At 41.0% G+C, this 14,458-nt stretch overlaps 1 protein-coding gene across 1 annotated transcript; it reads left to right on the plus strand.

Moving 5' to 3' along the window:
* The first annotated feature begins 8,222 nt into the window (after positions 1–8,222).
* Positions 8,223–14,445, plus strand: LOC113009447 (uncharacterized). The gene is made up of 4 exons (XM_080291572.1): positions 8,223–8,358; positions 11,897–12,631; positions 13,181–13,275; positions 13,392–14,445. The coding sequence occupies exons 1-2, from the start codon at positions 8,321–8,323 to the stop codon at positions 12,576–12,578; spliced, it is 720 nt and encodes a 239-aa protein (XP_080147698.1). The 5' UTR covers positions 8,223–8,320; the 3' UTR covers positions 12,579–12,631; positions 13,181–13,275; positions 13,392–14,445.
* The last annotated feature ends 13 nt before the right edge of the window (positions 14,446–14,458 follow it).

Consider the following 14,458-nt stretch of genomic DNA (forward strand, 5'->3'; position numbering starts at 1 on the left):
ACAAATAACCCCAGGATCCTTTTTTAGGTAGCTGACAGCTGGTAACTGTGCAGGGGCGGGTCTAGCAAAGTGTTGCCAGGGGGCAGGTAGGTCATTAACAGGGAAAGGGGGGCACAAAGAAATACTTTTCTTTCTTATTCTCATTTAAAATGTCTAGCTTTTAAAAAATAATTATCTGAATCTTACAACAAACGATTGATAGATTGATGCATATATACCATCAAAACAGTGTACATCACTGTCACAACAGTGTTTATTTTCATTCAAAGGCTTTATGATTTTTCCTATAATGGTGGGCCGGTCTCTAGTCAAAATGCCCAGGACGATTTTTCGTCCCAGTCCAGCCCTGTATGCAGCTCATCTGCAGTCTGGTGTTGCCTACATCTTCCTATTCAAAAGGCAGAATTTCCGAGTTCTGAGTACAATCGAAAACACCACGACTGCAGTTTTTGTGTTGGATGTAAAAGGCACACATGACGCTGTGACGTAGGCTAGAATCATGGCAGCAGTCAATGACGGTCCAGGCATGGGATTTCTCTCGTGAAAATATGCACATTATCTTTTCCTTTCTATTGGTAGGTGGCACAGTGCACTTGTGGCAAGTAAGCAAGCTAGAAGCCTGGCAAAGTTATGGAAGAAACACATTAACAAGAGAATTCTGAGTAAAACCAAAGTTACTTTCCCTAGTAACTAGTTACGTTGAAAGTAACGAGTAACTTGAAGTAACTGAGTTACTTTTGAGAGAAGTAACTAGTAATGTAACTAAGTTACTATTTTAAAGTAACTAACCCAACACTGTTGGTACCATAACGAGCGGCCCAACCTGTTCTATAGCCCCAACTACTGCAGCACCAACCACAACTACTGCAGCACCAATCACAACTACTGCAGCACCAACCACAACTACCGCAGCACCAACCACAACTACCGCAGCACCAACCACAACTACTGCAGGACCAACCACAACAACTGCAGCACCAACCACAACTACTGCAGCACCAACCACAACTACTGCAGGACCAACCACAACAACTGCAGCACCAACCACAACTACTGCAGCACCAACCACAACAACTGCAGGACCAACCACAACAACTGCAGCACCAACCACAACAACTGCAGCACCAACCACAACTACTGCAGCACCAACCACAACTACTGCAGTTCTGCCCTCTGTTCCTCTTTCACCTCTTGTCCCAATGTGCTGCTCCAGTAGGGGAGGAGTAAACCAATGATGATCTCAGGCTGTGTTTCTCAGCCTCCCCTGGCACTGTCACCTGAACACAATGCACCACCTCCTCTGTAGCTGACCCACAAACCGCATACTCCTACTGCTTGACTAGCGAAGGCAAAGGGCCATTCCAACCTGATCTGAAAAAAGCAGCAGTGGTCCTCTGGAACAAGCCAAAGTTGGCCCCTCGCTGCCACCAGAAGGCTCAGCGCCTCTCCAAATAGAAGTAGCAGCCGCATATAAAAATATTGGAGAGCTCAAATGCAAACTTCTGTAGTTTTGAAAGACATGTAACACTTTTCACATGGAAGACTAACAACAAAATTCAGTTTTAAAATCTTATGCTCTTTTATTCACTTCTGATTGTAATGTTTTTAAAATCTAAAGCAATGCAAGCACTAGCCCACATAGAGATGAGGATAACTACCTATGGAGAGGTCATCAATGCAACCATCATCAAAGTTCTTGAAAAGGTATGCCTATATAAAATTATATCTCATTTAAAATAAGTTTGCTTTGTGGATTCTTTAAACTTACTTTGAATAATAAGAAAGTGAGATAAACATTTAGATGTTTAGTCTTTGTGTTTTCTCTCTGTTTAGTTTTTTAGGAACCAGATCATGAATGGAACAGCCCACAGTCTCTCTGTGACAAACATTCAACGAAAGAGAGTTGGCCCATAAAAGCTCCACGTGGACAGAAGTCAAAAGTGTCTGAATGAAGACAATTCAAGGATGTCTTTGTTTTAACATAATGTGAAGCAGCAGTATGCCTCAGCTGTTTTATCAAATCTTGAAACAAGACAGTTGTAGACACCGGCTGTTTCCACAAGCCATCAGATTTACAAGTCAAGACAGTAATTTCTGAATGAAAAGAAATAACAAACAGTTTTGTAATTACAGACTTTTGGTTGTATTTTACATAAATGTGAGAACTGGAAATGTGCTTTGATCTGTCAGAGATTTGTAAGAGGCGTTTTTTTTTTTTCAGGTCTCCAGCTTGAGAAGCAGAGGTCCCTCTGACAACCCTGGTAACCAGAAAACGTTAAAGTTGGCTTCTTGCTTCCTCCTCCTTTCTATATTAAAAATAAGTAAAATTACAGTGAGTGAAGCATGCCAAGTGAACGAATACTGAACCTCAAAATGGGAAAATCAATTGTCTGTTAGGTATTACTGTTATTGTGACTGATTCTGTTATACTCAAGGTCACCTTTCCAGTTCATTGGCAAGAAAGAATTTGAAATCACCCCTTGTTTGCTGAAGGTTGTGTATTTTTACTTTAAAGTATAAATAAAATTTGGAGGAAGTCCAAAACATTGTGTGTGCAGAAGAAGTCTCAGGAAGCGTCTCTTGCTATTGAAATGTCAGGTAGATATTAACTATAAGTCTCATGGGACCACCACTCTACCTACTGAGCTATCCCTGCCCCCAAAACTAAATACCAAACGAAATTTGTTTCTAAATATTTTTGCACTTTGTGGTGTAATATATACTGTATAATATAATGTATAATGCACTTTTGTATAACAATTTTGGGATTATAGTAGCAACATTCACTAAAAATGTCCTCTTCAACATGTCATTTGGGCCACTGTGGCCAGCCCACCTGGGCCCGACTGGGCAAGCCTCACATGTGCTTTTATTTGAGCCACCAAGTGGCTACTTTCGGCTACTTTCTTTTTCACATGGGATCACACCACGGTTGATGTGGTGACACCAAATGCCCTTCTTCACACAACCCACGATAGATTTATGTTTTATGGGGCGATCGTGGCTCAAGAGATGGGAGTTTGCCTTGTAATCGGAAGGTTGCCGGTTCGAGCCCCGGCTTGGACAGTCTCGGTCGTTGTGTCCTTGGGCAAGACACTTCACCCGTTGCCTACTGGTGGTGGTCAGAGGGCCCGGTGGCACCAGTGTCCGGCAGCCTCGCCTCTGTCAGTGCGCCCCAGGGTGGCTGTGGCTACAATGTAGCTTGCCATCACCAGTGTGTAACTGTGTGTGGAGTCATGTGTGGAGGTATTTCACCTTCACAAACACCCAAGACATGGTTTGCGATACATGTGGCAAGACAGTGAGGTGTTGTGGCAACACCACTAACCTCGTCAAAAACCTCAGAGTAAGTCATATCACAGAATATGACGAGCGTATGTTGAGGCGAACTGAAGAGGAGGAGAGGGACAGGTGCTGCTAAGGGGAGAGAGACGTCTCTTGCAGAGTCCTTCAGTGCGGCAGGCAACATGCTTCAACTTCAGGAGTTTTTATTCTATATGATTATTCTGCATTATTAAGCAATAAGAACAAGTCGTCTGATGTCCTGTAATCATTATGAAGCTATATTATTATATTATTATGACAATTACATAATACAATTATATATTGTATTATTTTGGTATCGATCTGATACCAAGTAAATACAGGAACAGTAATGACAATGACAATACTTTTATGTAATAAATTTATGTAGGGAAGAGCCGTGTATCATGACTCATGAGATTAATTATTAATTTACAAATTTCTAACATAATAACTAAATCACTGTTAATTAAACAAAACACACCTTTCAGCTTTTCACGTAATTTGAAACTGGCTTTTTTGAAGACCTGGAAAGTAAATGTGTCTGTCTCTGAAGCTCTTTTGGTCAGCTCCTGTTCTTTTAATATGTTATACGCTATAAATAACATTGATGTGACAGTCAACACAAAAAGCTGACAAAAAGATTTTTCATTGTGCATGTTTGAGGTTCAAAAAAGTGATTCAACACAATTCAATATTGAACGTAGAAGAGAGAAACAAAGTATCAATCCTATTGTGCTAGTATAATGTCGATATCATTGATATTTGGATCGATTTGCTCAGCTTAAGCCAGGGCTCAAAGTCCAGTAAAGTGTCGGAATTGTAGATCAGAATTAATAATCACAAAATATATTAATAAATAAATGCAAAATACTAAAACACACTAGAAGTGACAACATGTTACAAGCATACATAAAATAATATTTACAATAACTATAATTGTTGGTCCATAAAACCTCATGTGCACAGAAGACTAAAGTAAAAGTATGAAAGCAACAATTCATGAGTGTGTTGGTGGATTTGTTTTAGCAAATGCGGAGCACCCGCTCACTTTATCACATCATGACATATATGTTTCATGTTGTGGCAATACAAGACATCAGCTGTGTTGCAGGGATCACAAAGTAACATCCACAACGCACCAGATTGGTAGACTTAGTTTCCAAGTGTAAGAAAGTATTCCGACTACACAGAACATTAGATGATCTGATAAGTTTTATGATCATTTTGTGAAATTAACTTATGTTGGCTTATTATGGTTGTTTGTCATTTAAGTGTCAGCTTGCACAGTACATCAAGGATATTAAACCAGACAATCTGATCAAAGACCATTTGAAAGAGGTGTCATTAATACCATTGTTTTACTGCTATAAACGCACATCTCACTCTGAGAAGCCTGTCGACTAGGAAAATAAACTTCTCACTCACTCCTCGTCTAAACAAGGAAATTGACGGCTGTAATTTTAGTGTGGGGAGCATACCAAGTGTTTGAGTGTTGTATCTTGTACCTGTTGTACGACAAAAGGCCTCTGGAAATTTCATCCTGAACTATTATTCTACTATTCATCTTTCCAGTTCACTTGATGAACTTTAAAGCTCTCCCTGTTTGTTATTGTGTACTGTTTGTATTGTGCTTTGAAACACTATAACTAAATTTAGAGCTGGTCCAAGACATTGTGTGTGCAGGGGAACCTTTTATTATGCATCATTAGTTATAATTATAATTCTTATTTACATGTGTAGATACACTGGCACAGATATCCATATGACAATTTAAATCTGGCACACAAAAAACAAACACACAAAAAATAAAGAAAAATGCAAGTATAGCATTTTTCACACTTTGAAGTTATTGTTGAAATATTTATTCATGTTTCAAAGTTCCCTAGTTTTATAGTATAAATTATTTTAATTGTTCTGGCATAGAGCAAAATAAAAAAATGTCATGCAGTTTGGGAAAATGGAGCAACAATTGCATATTTTTAGGAAAGTCGATGAGAATTTGTGATTTTTGTCCACAATTTGATACATGAGTAAATAAATCTTAATCTTTACCACAGTTGTCACATGACTGTAGGAACAGTAATGACAAAGCACAAGAGCAATGAATCCAGTCCAGGTGTGTATCCTTCTCAATGCTGCCACCTCCTGATGGAGCTGAGGAGGCGCAGGCTGAAGCCCTGGACGGTTTCTTTGGACAGAGGCTCCAAAAAAAAAACACGACAGATGGAGCTGACAGCAGAGACTGCACACAGGACCAGGAGCAAAACCATTTACAGAACAATGACTAAAAAAAAATAAACTAAAATTATATTTTTGTCAAACATCAACAAGTTTTTTTTAACTTTCCAAAAGCTAAATTAATAACTAACACAAACTCCTATGTTTAATGTTTTTTATTATTATTATTTCATTCATTTAGCAGCAGACTGGGTGCATTTCTGCTTTAGTCAGTGCATGCTCATACTAAAAGACTACATTTGTCTAGTAATTACACTTTCATAACAAATACATTTTCATCGCTGCTTGCTTTTGTACTTTTCTCAATTAAACTATTAAAAGCTCTTTTAATCAAAGGTGGGTGCCTTAACATGACTAAACATTTTAGCCAAGATATCTGTGCCTGTGTTACTCACTCTCACAGTTTACTGGTGCATTTTGCTAAGCAGGCTAACTAACATTAGAAAGAACTGAACTTGCATCACTTGAATACAGAGTTGTTACTCAAACTTTTTGGTGATAAGACTTAGATGAGGCATCATAGCAGAGCAAAGTTTAACGATGGTAGGAAGCTCATAATAACAGATGACGCACATGAACGCTTATAGACACGGATCTTTGAAGCCTACATGATAACATTATTCCAGCAACAATGTGGAGATCAACTTGTTTTTAGATCCAATTAAAATAAATTAACTCAAAAAGATCCTCTAGAACAGTGGTTCCCAAACTTTTTTGCTGGGCCCCCTTTGTTTTAAAGAAAAATGTTCGCTGCACGCTCATACTCTCTCCCGCACTCGATATGTGATCCATTGTTGATCTGCACACAGCTGTTGTCATGAACGTCGCACTTGCTTACGTCACTGTCGTGAGACATTCTCGCAAAAAAAATCACGGTTTTAGTAACGCAGTAACGCAGCGTTCCTACGGGAAAGTAATGGTAATCTAATTACTGTTTTTGCAATAGTAATCCCTTACTTTACTCGTTACTTGAAAAAAGTAATCGGATTACAGTAACGCGTTAATGCCCATCTCTGGTGGTGATGATGGTGAATTGGAGTCATGGCAGACATCCTGGCAGCTTTATGAGACCATAGATTGACATGCTTGATCTTTTCCAGATTGCCTGGTAGAGAACCATTGGTCATATCATCCCGTAAAAGTGCTGACATGGTAAGGAAAGTCTTCTGATGTTGTCCTGTTGGGATGCCAGCTTCGCCTTCATCATACTGTGTCTGACATGCCCTGTTATATGGAACTTGGCCTTTAATTTTGGAATAGAACTTGAGTCTTATTCCTTAATATCGCTGCAACTTGATTTTGTAGAACACCAGCTTGAAGATGTTCTATGCCATCTGTCAAATGTGGCACGCTTGGTGCAGACACCAACTGACAGCTGTAGCAGGGTCCATGCTTACAGATGCTGCTAATCAGACAACAGTCAGGCACCTGATTATCAGCACCTGGCGTACCAGAAACTCAGCACAAGTCAATAGCACATACTTCACATGCAATTCAAGTAAATAAATTTGAGACTGGCACTATGCATAAATTTAGTCAATAAATACATACAAGTGGCAGCCCCTACAAACAAACAAATATGTCAAGCGATATATATGAAGTTTATTATACCAAGTGATAAGCAGCACACAGGAAAACTTAAATAAGAGTGTAAGATTGCCATACATCTCATAGGAAGAGTAATAGCATTTTAATATAATTACAAATGCTTTGAACCTGGCAACTGCTCTGCCAGGAAAAACAAAGTGACTGAATGAATTAAACTGTAAAGTGTTCAGTAATTACAGAGATTAGTGGTGGCTAAGGTGAAAAGCAGGATGACCAGAATAAAAGGTGAGCTACATTTTATGAAAAACTGGTTTGCCAACTTCTGTGACGATTTCCAGTAAGTCATACTATGACATAGGTTGACGTTTTTTAGTTTAGGTGAACTCACATGGCTGAAAGCACTGTACTTCCCTCTTGACCTCGGAAAGTTGCTTTTATATCCACTGTGTTGTTTGTGTGTGCTGTTTTTCTACAATTGTTAAACAATAAAAAGAAAGTGCAAGCTACACCTGTTGAAAACAAATGAATGGCAAGTACTGAGCAAATATATATAAATATCTTTTTGAAAACCCAATGTATTTCAGTTAATTCCACAGGAAGGAAAATAAGTTCATACTGAGCAGTTAACCATCAGGGTGCAATCAAGGATCTGGCTATTTGTTCTATTATGATGATTTGTAGTTCCTTTGAAGCTTTAAAGTGTTAGTCCTTACATACTGCATCAGTATTGTCATAACTCAGTCACTCAGATTTGGAGATTGGCAAAGCTGAAGAGAATTTCACAGCAAATCTATAGTAGAATATTAAAAAAAGAATACTTCAGTTCTCAAGCACTTCCAATATTAACTTGAAGTAAAACTAATTTCATCTATGCTTCCCCTGTTACTACACTTAACATACTTTTAATGAGGAAAAGCTCTCAGTATATGTACCAGTACTCCTATCATGCAATTAAACATTTAGTGACATTTACTCATTTTGAACTTTGTGGAGCATTTTTACTATTTAACTTGACCTGCATTATATAAAGATGTAAGTTTCAGTGCACATACCTTTGGTTTGTGGTTTTTCAGGTCATGTGACACTCTTTAATATTGGAGGGAGGAGCAAATCATGTCATCTAAGTAAAGTGTGCAGACACAGAAAACAAACAGTCAGAGTCTGAGACAATCTGGGAGTAGTGAGTAGTAGCAGAGTTCATCATGGATAAAAGAATACTTTGCTGGATATGTCTGCTGGCATATTTTCAGACATCTTTGGCACAAAGTAAGTGTTTATTGCAAGTTATAGCATTGTTTGTACTTTTTATATTAGACAGCTTTAGAGTGATTCAACAACAACAAATGTAGTACAATACTAAAACAAAATGATAATAGCACAGACTCCACAAAATATTAATAATCAGCTTTTTTTAAACTGTAGTACTGTGAGCAAAATTTTGGTTACCTCCAAGAACATACATCCTGGGATCACTGGAATGCACAAACTCCTGGAGAATGAAGACTTCAGTGATCCCATGTAACAATATGACTAGAGCATCCAAGGTGCTCTAGTCATATTGTTACAATTTAATAAACACAAATTCCCCAACTTATTTGTGTTTATTGGATGAGTAGGTTTAATGACAGTTTATTAAACTGTAACATTGGATTGGGTGTATGATATATGTAATGATTTGGCATATAAAACCCATTTTCAGTTCATGTTTTTTATAAATCAAATTTTCTGTCTACAGATGGCTTCTTTGAAACTAAGTGAAGTTGAATATTTTCATGCTCTGCTGACCACACAGCACATATTCAAGATAAAGCTTAACATGTTCAATAAAGCTTACCTTAAGTTAGTGCTTCTAAGCTTATACAGTGGGTCAAAAAAGTATTTAGTCAGCCACCGATTGTGCAAGTTCCCCCACTTAAAATGATGACAGAAGTCAGTAATTTGCACTCTCAACTGTGAGAGACAGAATGTGAAAAAAAAATCCATGAATCCACATGGTAGGATTTGTAAAGAATTTATTCGTAAATCAGGGTGGAAAATAAGTATTTGGTCAATAACAAAAATACAACTCAATACTTTGTAACATAACCTTTGTTGGCAATAACAGAGGTCAAACGTTTACTATAGGTCTTTACCAGGTTTGCACACACAGTAGCTGGTATTTTGGCCCATTCCTCCATGCAGATCTTCTCGAGAGCAGTGATGTTTTGGGACTGTCGCCGCGCAACACGGACTTTCAACTCCCACCACAGATTTTCTATGGGGTTGAAGTCTGGAGACTGGCTAGGCCACTCCAGGACTTTCAAATGCTTCTTACGGAGCCACTCCTTTGTTGCCCGGGCGGTGTGTTTTGGATCATTGTCATGTTGGAAGAGGGTGCATGGGAGTTTGCCCAACCAGTCTACATGTGTTTTGTGGACTTGGAGAAGGCATTCGACCATGTCCCTCGGGGTGTCCTGTGGGAGGTGTTGCGGGAATATGGGGTGTCTGGCCCATTGCTACGGGCCATTCGATCCCTATACAACCGTTGCAAGAGCTTGGTTCGCATTGCCGGCAATAAGTCGGACTCGTTCCCGGTGGGTGATGGGCTTCGCCAGGGCTGCCCTTTGTCTCCGGTTCTGTTCATAATTTTTATGGACAGGATTTCTAGGCGCAGCCAAGTGGCGGAGGGCTTTCGCTTTGGTGGCCTCAGAATCTCATCTCTGATTTTTGCAGATGATGTGGTTCTGTTGGCTTCATCGGGTGAGGGCCTCCAGCTCGCACTGGAACGGTTCGCAGCCGAGTGTGAAGCAGCGGGAATGAGGATCAGCACCTCCAAATCTGAGGCCATGGTTCTCAGCCGGAAAAGGGTGGAGTGGCCACTCCGGGTCGGGGATGAGTTCCTGCCCCAAGTGGAGGAGTTCAAGTATCTCGGGGTCTTGTTCGCGAGTGATGGGAGAAGGGAGCCGGAGATCGACAGACGGATTGGGGCTGCAGCTGCAGTAATGCGGACGCTGCACCGGTCCGTCGTGGTGAAGAGGGAGCTGAGTGTAAAAGCGAAGCTCTCAATTTACCGGTCGATCTACGTCCCTACCCTCACCTATGGCCACGAGCTGTGGGTAGTGACCGAAAGAACGAGATCGCGGATACAAGCGGCAGAAATGAGCTTCCTCCGAAGGGTGGCTGGCCTCTCCCTTAGAGATAGGGTGAGAGGTTCGGCCATCCGGGAGGGGCTCAGAGTAGAGCAGCTGCTGCTCCACATCGAAAGGAGCCAGCTGAGGTGGTTCGGGCATCTGACAAGGATGCCCCCTGGGCGCCTCCTGGGTGAGGTGTTCCAGGCATGTCCCACCGGGAGGAGGCCCCGGGGCAGACCCAGGACACGCTGGAGAGATTATATCTCTCGGCTGGCCTGGGAACGCCTTGGTATTCCCCCGGACAAGCTGGAGGAGGTGGCTGGGGAGAGGGAGGTCTGGGCCTCTTTGCTTAGGCTGCTGCCCCCGCGACCCGGCCCCGGACAAAGCGGAAGAAGATGGATGGATGGTCATGTTGGAAGACCCAGCCTCGTTTCATCTTCAGTTCTCACTGATGGTAGGAGGTTTTGGCTCAAAATCTCACGATACATGGCCCCATTCATTCTGTCCTTAACACGGATCAGTCGTCCTGTCCCCTTGGCAGAAAAACAGCCCCATAGCATGATGTTTCCACCCCCATGCTTCACAGTAGGTATGGTGTTCTTGGGATGCAACTCAGTATTCTTCTTCCTCCAAACACGACGAGTTGAGTTTATACCAAAAAGTTCTACTTTGGTTTCATCTGACCACATGACATTCTCCCAATCCTCTGCTGTATCATCCATGTGCTCTCTGGCAAACTTCAGACGGGCCTGGACATGCACTGGCTTCAGCAGCGGAACACGTCTGGCACTGCGGGATTTGATTCCCTGCCGTTGTAGTGTGTTACTGATGGTGACCTTTGTTACTTTAGTCCCAGCTCTCTGCAGGTCATTCACCAGGTCCCCCCGTGTGGTTCTGGGATCTTTGCTCACCATTCTCATGATCATTTTGACCCCACGGAATGAGATCTTGCGTGGAGCCCCAGATCGAGGGAGATTATCAGTGGTCTTGTATGTCTTCCATTTTCTGATGATTGCTCCCACAGTTGATTTTTTCACACCAAGCTGCTTGCCTATTGTAGATTCACTCTTCCCAGTCTGGTGCAGGTCTACAATACTTTTCCTGGTGTCCTTCGAAAGCTCTTTGGTCTTGGCCATGGCGGAGTTTGGAGTCTGACTGTTTGAGGCTGTGGACAGGTGTCTTTTATACAGATGATGAGTTCAAACAGGTGCCATTCATACAGGTAACGAGTGGGGGACAGAAAAGCTTCTTACAGAAGACGTTACAGGTCTGTGAGAGCCAGAGATTTTCCTTGTTTGAGGTGACCAAATACTTATTTTCCACCCTGATTTACGAATAAATTCTTTACAAATCCTACCATGTGAATTCATGGATTTTTTTTTTCACATTCTGTCTCTCACAGTTGAAGTGTACCTCTGGTGCAAATTACTGACCTCTGTCATCATTTTAGGTGGGGGAACTTGCACAATCGGTGGCTGACTAAATACTTTTTTGCCCCACTGTACTTGAAACTCCTGTCAATATCAAATGATTGCATGGAATGACTTTGAGTTGCTACTAAGATTAGTAGACAGATTATTTTCTGTCGAGTTATTTGGAGAGGGGCCAGCAGTCTGTGGCTGTTACTGAAATTATGAATGAAAGTTTCATCGTGTTAAGTCATTCTAATCTGCGCTTAACTCACTGTCTTTAAGCAACCACAACTGCAGCACCAACCACAACAACTACAACTGCAGCACCAGCAACCATAACTGCAGCGCCAACCACTACAACTGCACCAACAACCACTACAACTGCAACGCTAACCGCAACTGCAGCACCAACCACACCTGCGTCACCAACAACCACTGCAGCACCAACAACCACTACAACTGCAGCACCAGCAACCATAACTGCAGCACCAACCACTACAACTGCACCAACAACCACTACAACTGCAACGCTAACCGCAACTGCAGCACCAACCACACCTGCATCACCAACAACCACTGCAGCACCAACAACCACTACAACTGCAGCACCAGCAACCATAACTGCAGCGCCATTCACTACAACTGCACCACCAACAACAACCACTACAGCTGCAGCACCGGCAACCATAACTGCAACAGTAACCACAACTACTGCACCAACAACCACAACACTAACCACCACTACAACTGCAGCACCAACCACCACTACAACTATAACACCAACCACAACTGCAGCACCAACGAATACAACTACAGCAACAACCACAACTGCACTACCAACCACCACTACAACTACAGCACCAACCAACACAACTACAACACCAACCATAACTGCAGCACAAACCACTACAACTACAGCACCAACAACCACAACTGCAGCGCCAACTACTACAACTACAACTAAAACTGCAGCACAAAGCACCACAACCCCTACAGAAGGGTCAACCACCATTCAAAGTATGTGATTTAAATTAAAAGTACTTAATGTGTGCAACAGTTTCTCTTCCTACCTTCTGTTGTCCTTCCAGCATTCACACTCTAATACTAGGGTGGGAAACTCCAGGCCTCAAGGGTTGAAGTCCTGCAGGTTTTAGATCTCACCCTGGGTCAACACACTGGAATCAAATGATTAGTTCATTACCAGGCCACTGCAGAATTTCAAGACATGGTGAGGAGGTAATTTAGCCATTTAAATTAGCTGCGGTGGTTCTAAAACCCGCAGGACACCAGCACTTGAGGCCTCGAGTTCCCCCACCCAGGGTTGGACTGGGACAAAAAAACGGCCTAAGCATTTTGACTAGAGACCAGCCCACAAAGTACTATAGGAAAAGCCATAAAGCCTCAAATGCTGTTGTGACTCCTGGTTTCATCTAAAAATCTAAAAATGTTATAGTGTAATTGTTTCAGTATTGAGGGAAATGTGCCTTATAGCAATAATCAAATGCATTTTATGATGTATAATTACTTTACACTTACCAATTATACTTTTATAATTCTTTTTTTCAGTTCCAACAGGCCCACAAGCACTTGCACATCTAAAGATAAAGATGACTACATACGGGCAGGTTAGCAATGCAACCATCATTGCCCTTCTTGAAAAGGTATAGCTATATCTTAAAGTTTGCTTCGTACATTCTTGACTTATCAGTAATTTCACACACACAAATCATGTGTTAAAAATTCAAATGTTTAATCTCTGTGTTTTCTTTCCATTTAGTTTAACACCAAGGTCCTGAATGGAATACCCCACATTCTCTCTGTGACAAACATTAAAAAAGTTGGAGCATAAAAATTGAATGTGGACACAAGTCAAAAATAAAAATATAAAGGCAAGAATTTAACAGTGAGTTAGTAGATTTGTTTCAACATGATCCGGAGCGGCAGTTTGCCTCAGTCGCTTCATCATATCCTGAATGATTAGTACGTTGGTGTGAGAAGGAGACATCAGCTGTGCTGCAGTGGTCGACAGCCAGATGGGCTTGGATTGCTCTGTGAATGTATGAAACCTAAACCTGGGTGAAAGCAGATCATATTTAAATATCAATCCCCTTACATGATCATTTCTGAAATTAAATCAAACTGCAGAAACACAATGCTGTAGTTCCCATGAATTACAAATGCGCTTTTGGTTTATCATCTTGAAAAGTACAATAGGCATCTCAAACCAGGCAGCTGGCTAATAATGTCAATACTTACTCACTCTGACAAAATGGTGACTAGGAAATCAAATAATTTATATGCTTTGAAACAAAAAAAATATTTTATTTATTGGTTACGTGTTTTAGTAATATCACTTTTGAGTCATTTAAAAGTACAGATCCGGAAAAGCATTAATTGTACTGCACACACAGCTAGGCCTCTGAGAAAGTGGGTGACACTCAGTGGGTGAGAATTCCACAGGTGTTAACTTACTGCTCACCGTGTCAATAGATTTTAATTAAATTTCCGTAACAGATTCTTGTTAACTCGGCTTTTCCACATGGAAAACAAGGAAAATTATTACCGTTGGTGCATAAATACTGCACCCTAATGAAGAAAATAAATCAGTTTTCAGATATTACTGACCAACAACACACTTTTTCCCCCTTTGTGGTATTAGAATCAAATCTGTTTTTCAGAATTTGTTTTTGTATGTCTGCTGATTTGTACTGTACTTTAAACTGTGACTAAATTTTACAAACTTGTCACTCCTGCTACTAAAGTCTCATATACACAGAAATATATCTGATTCTGATTATTCTGAATAAAGAGATAACCATTTGTAATGGCCATTCTTTGTATCAT

Source organism: Astatotilapia calliptera, chromosome 17, assembly GCF_964374335.1.
Source record: "Astatotilapia calliptera chromosome 17, fAstCal68.1, whole genome shotgun sequence".
In the NCBI taxonomy this organism is placed as follows: Eukaryota; Metazoa; Chordata; class Actinopteri; order Cichliformes; family Cichlidae; genus Astatotilapia; species Astatotilapia calliptera.

What these genes read in the sequence shown, in the direction of transcription:
- LOC113009447 (XM_080291572.1), top strand. Translation starts at nt 8,321, where the DNA reads ATGTCTGCTGGCATATTTTCAGACATCTTTGGCACAAA. An exon ending in TCAGACATCTTTGGCACAAA is followed by an intron (nt 8,359 to 11,896) that starts GTAAGTGTTTAT and finishes ACTGTCTTTAAG; the next exon opens with CAACCACAACTGCAGCACCA.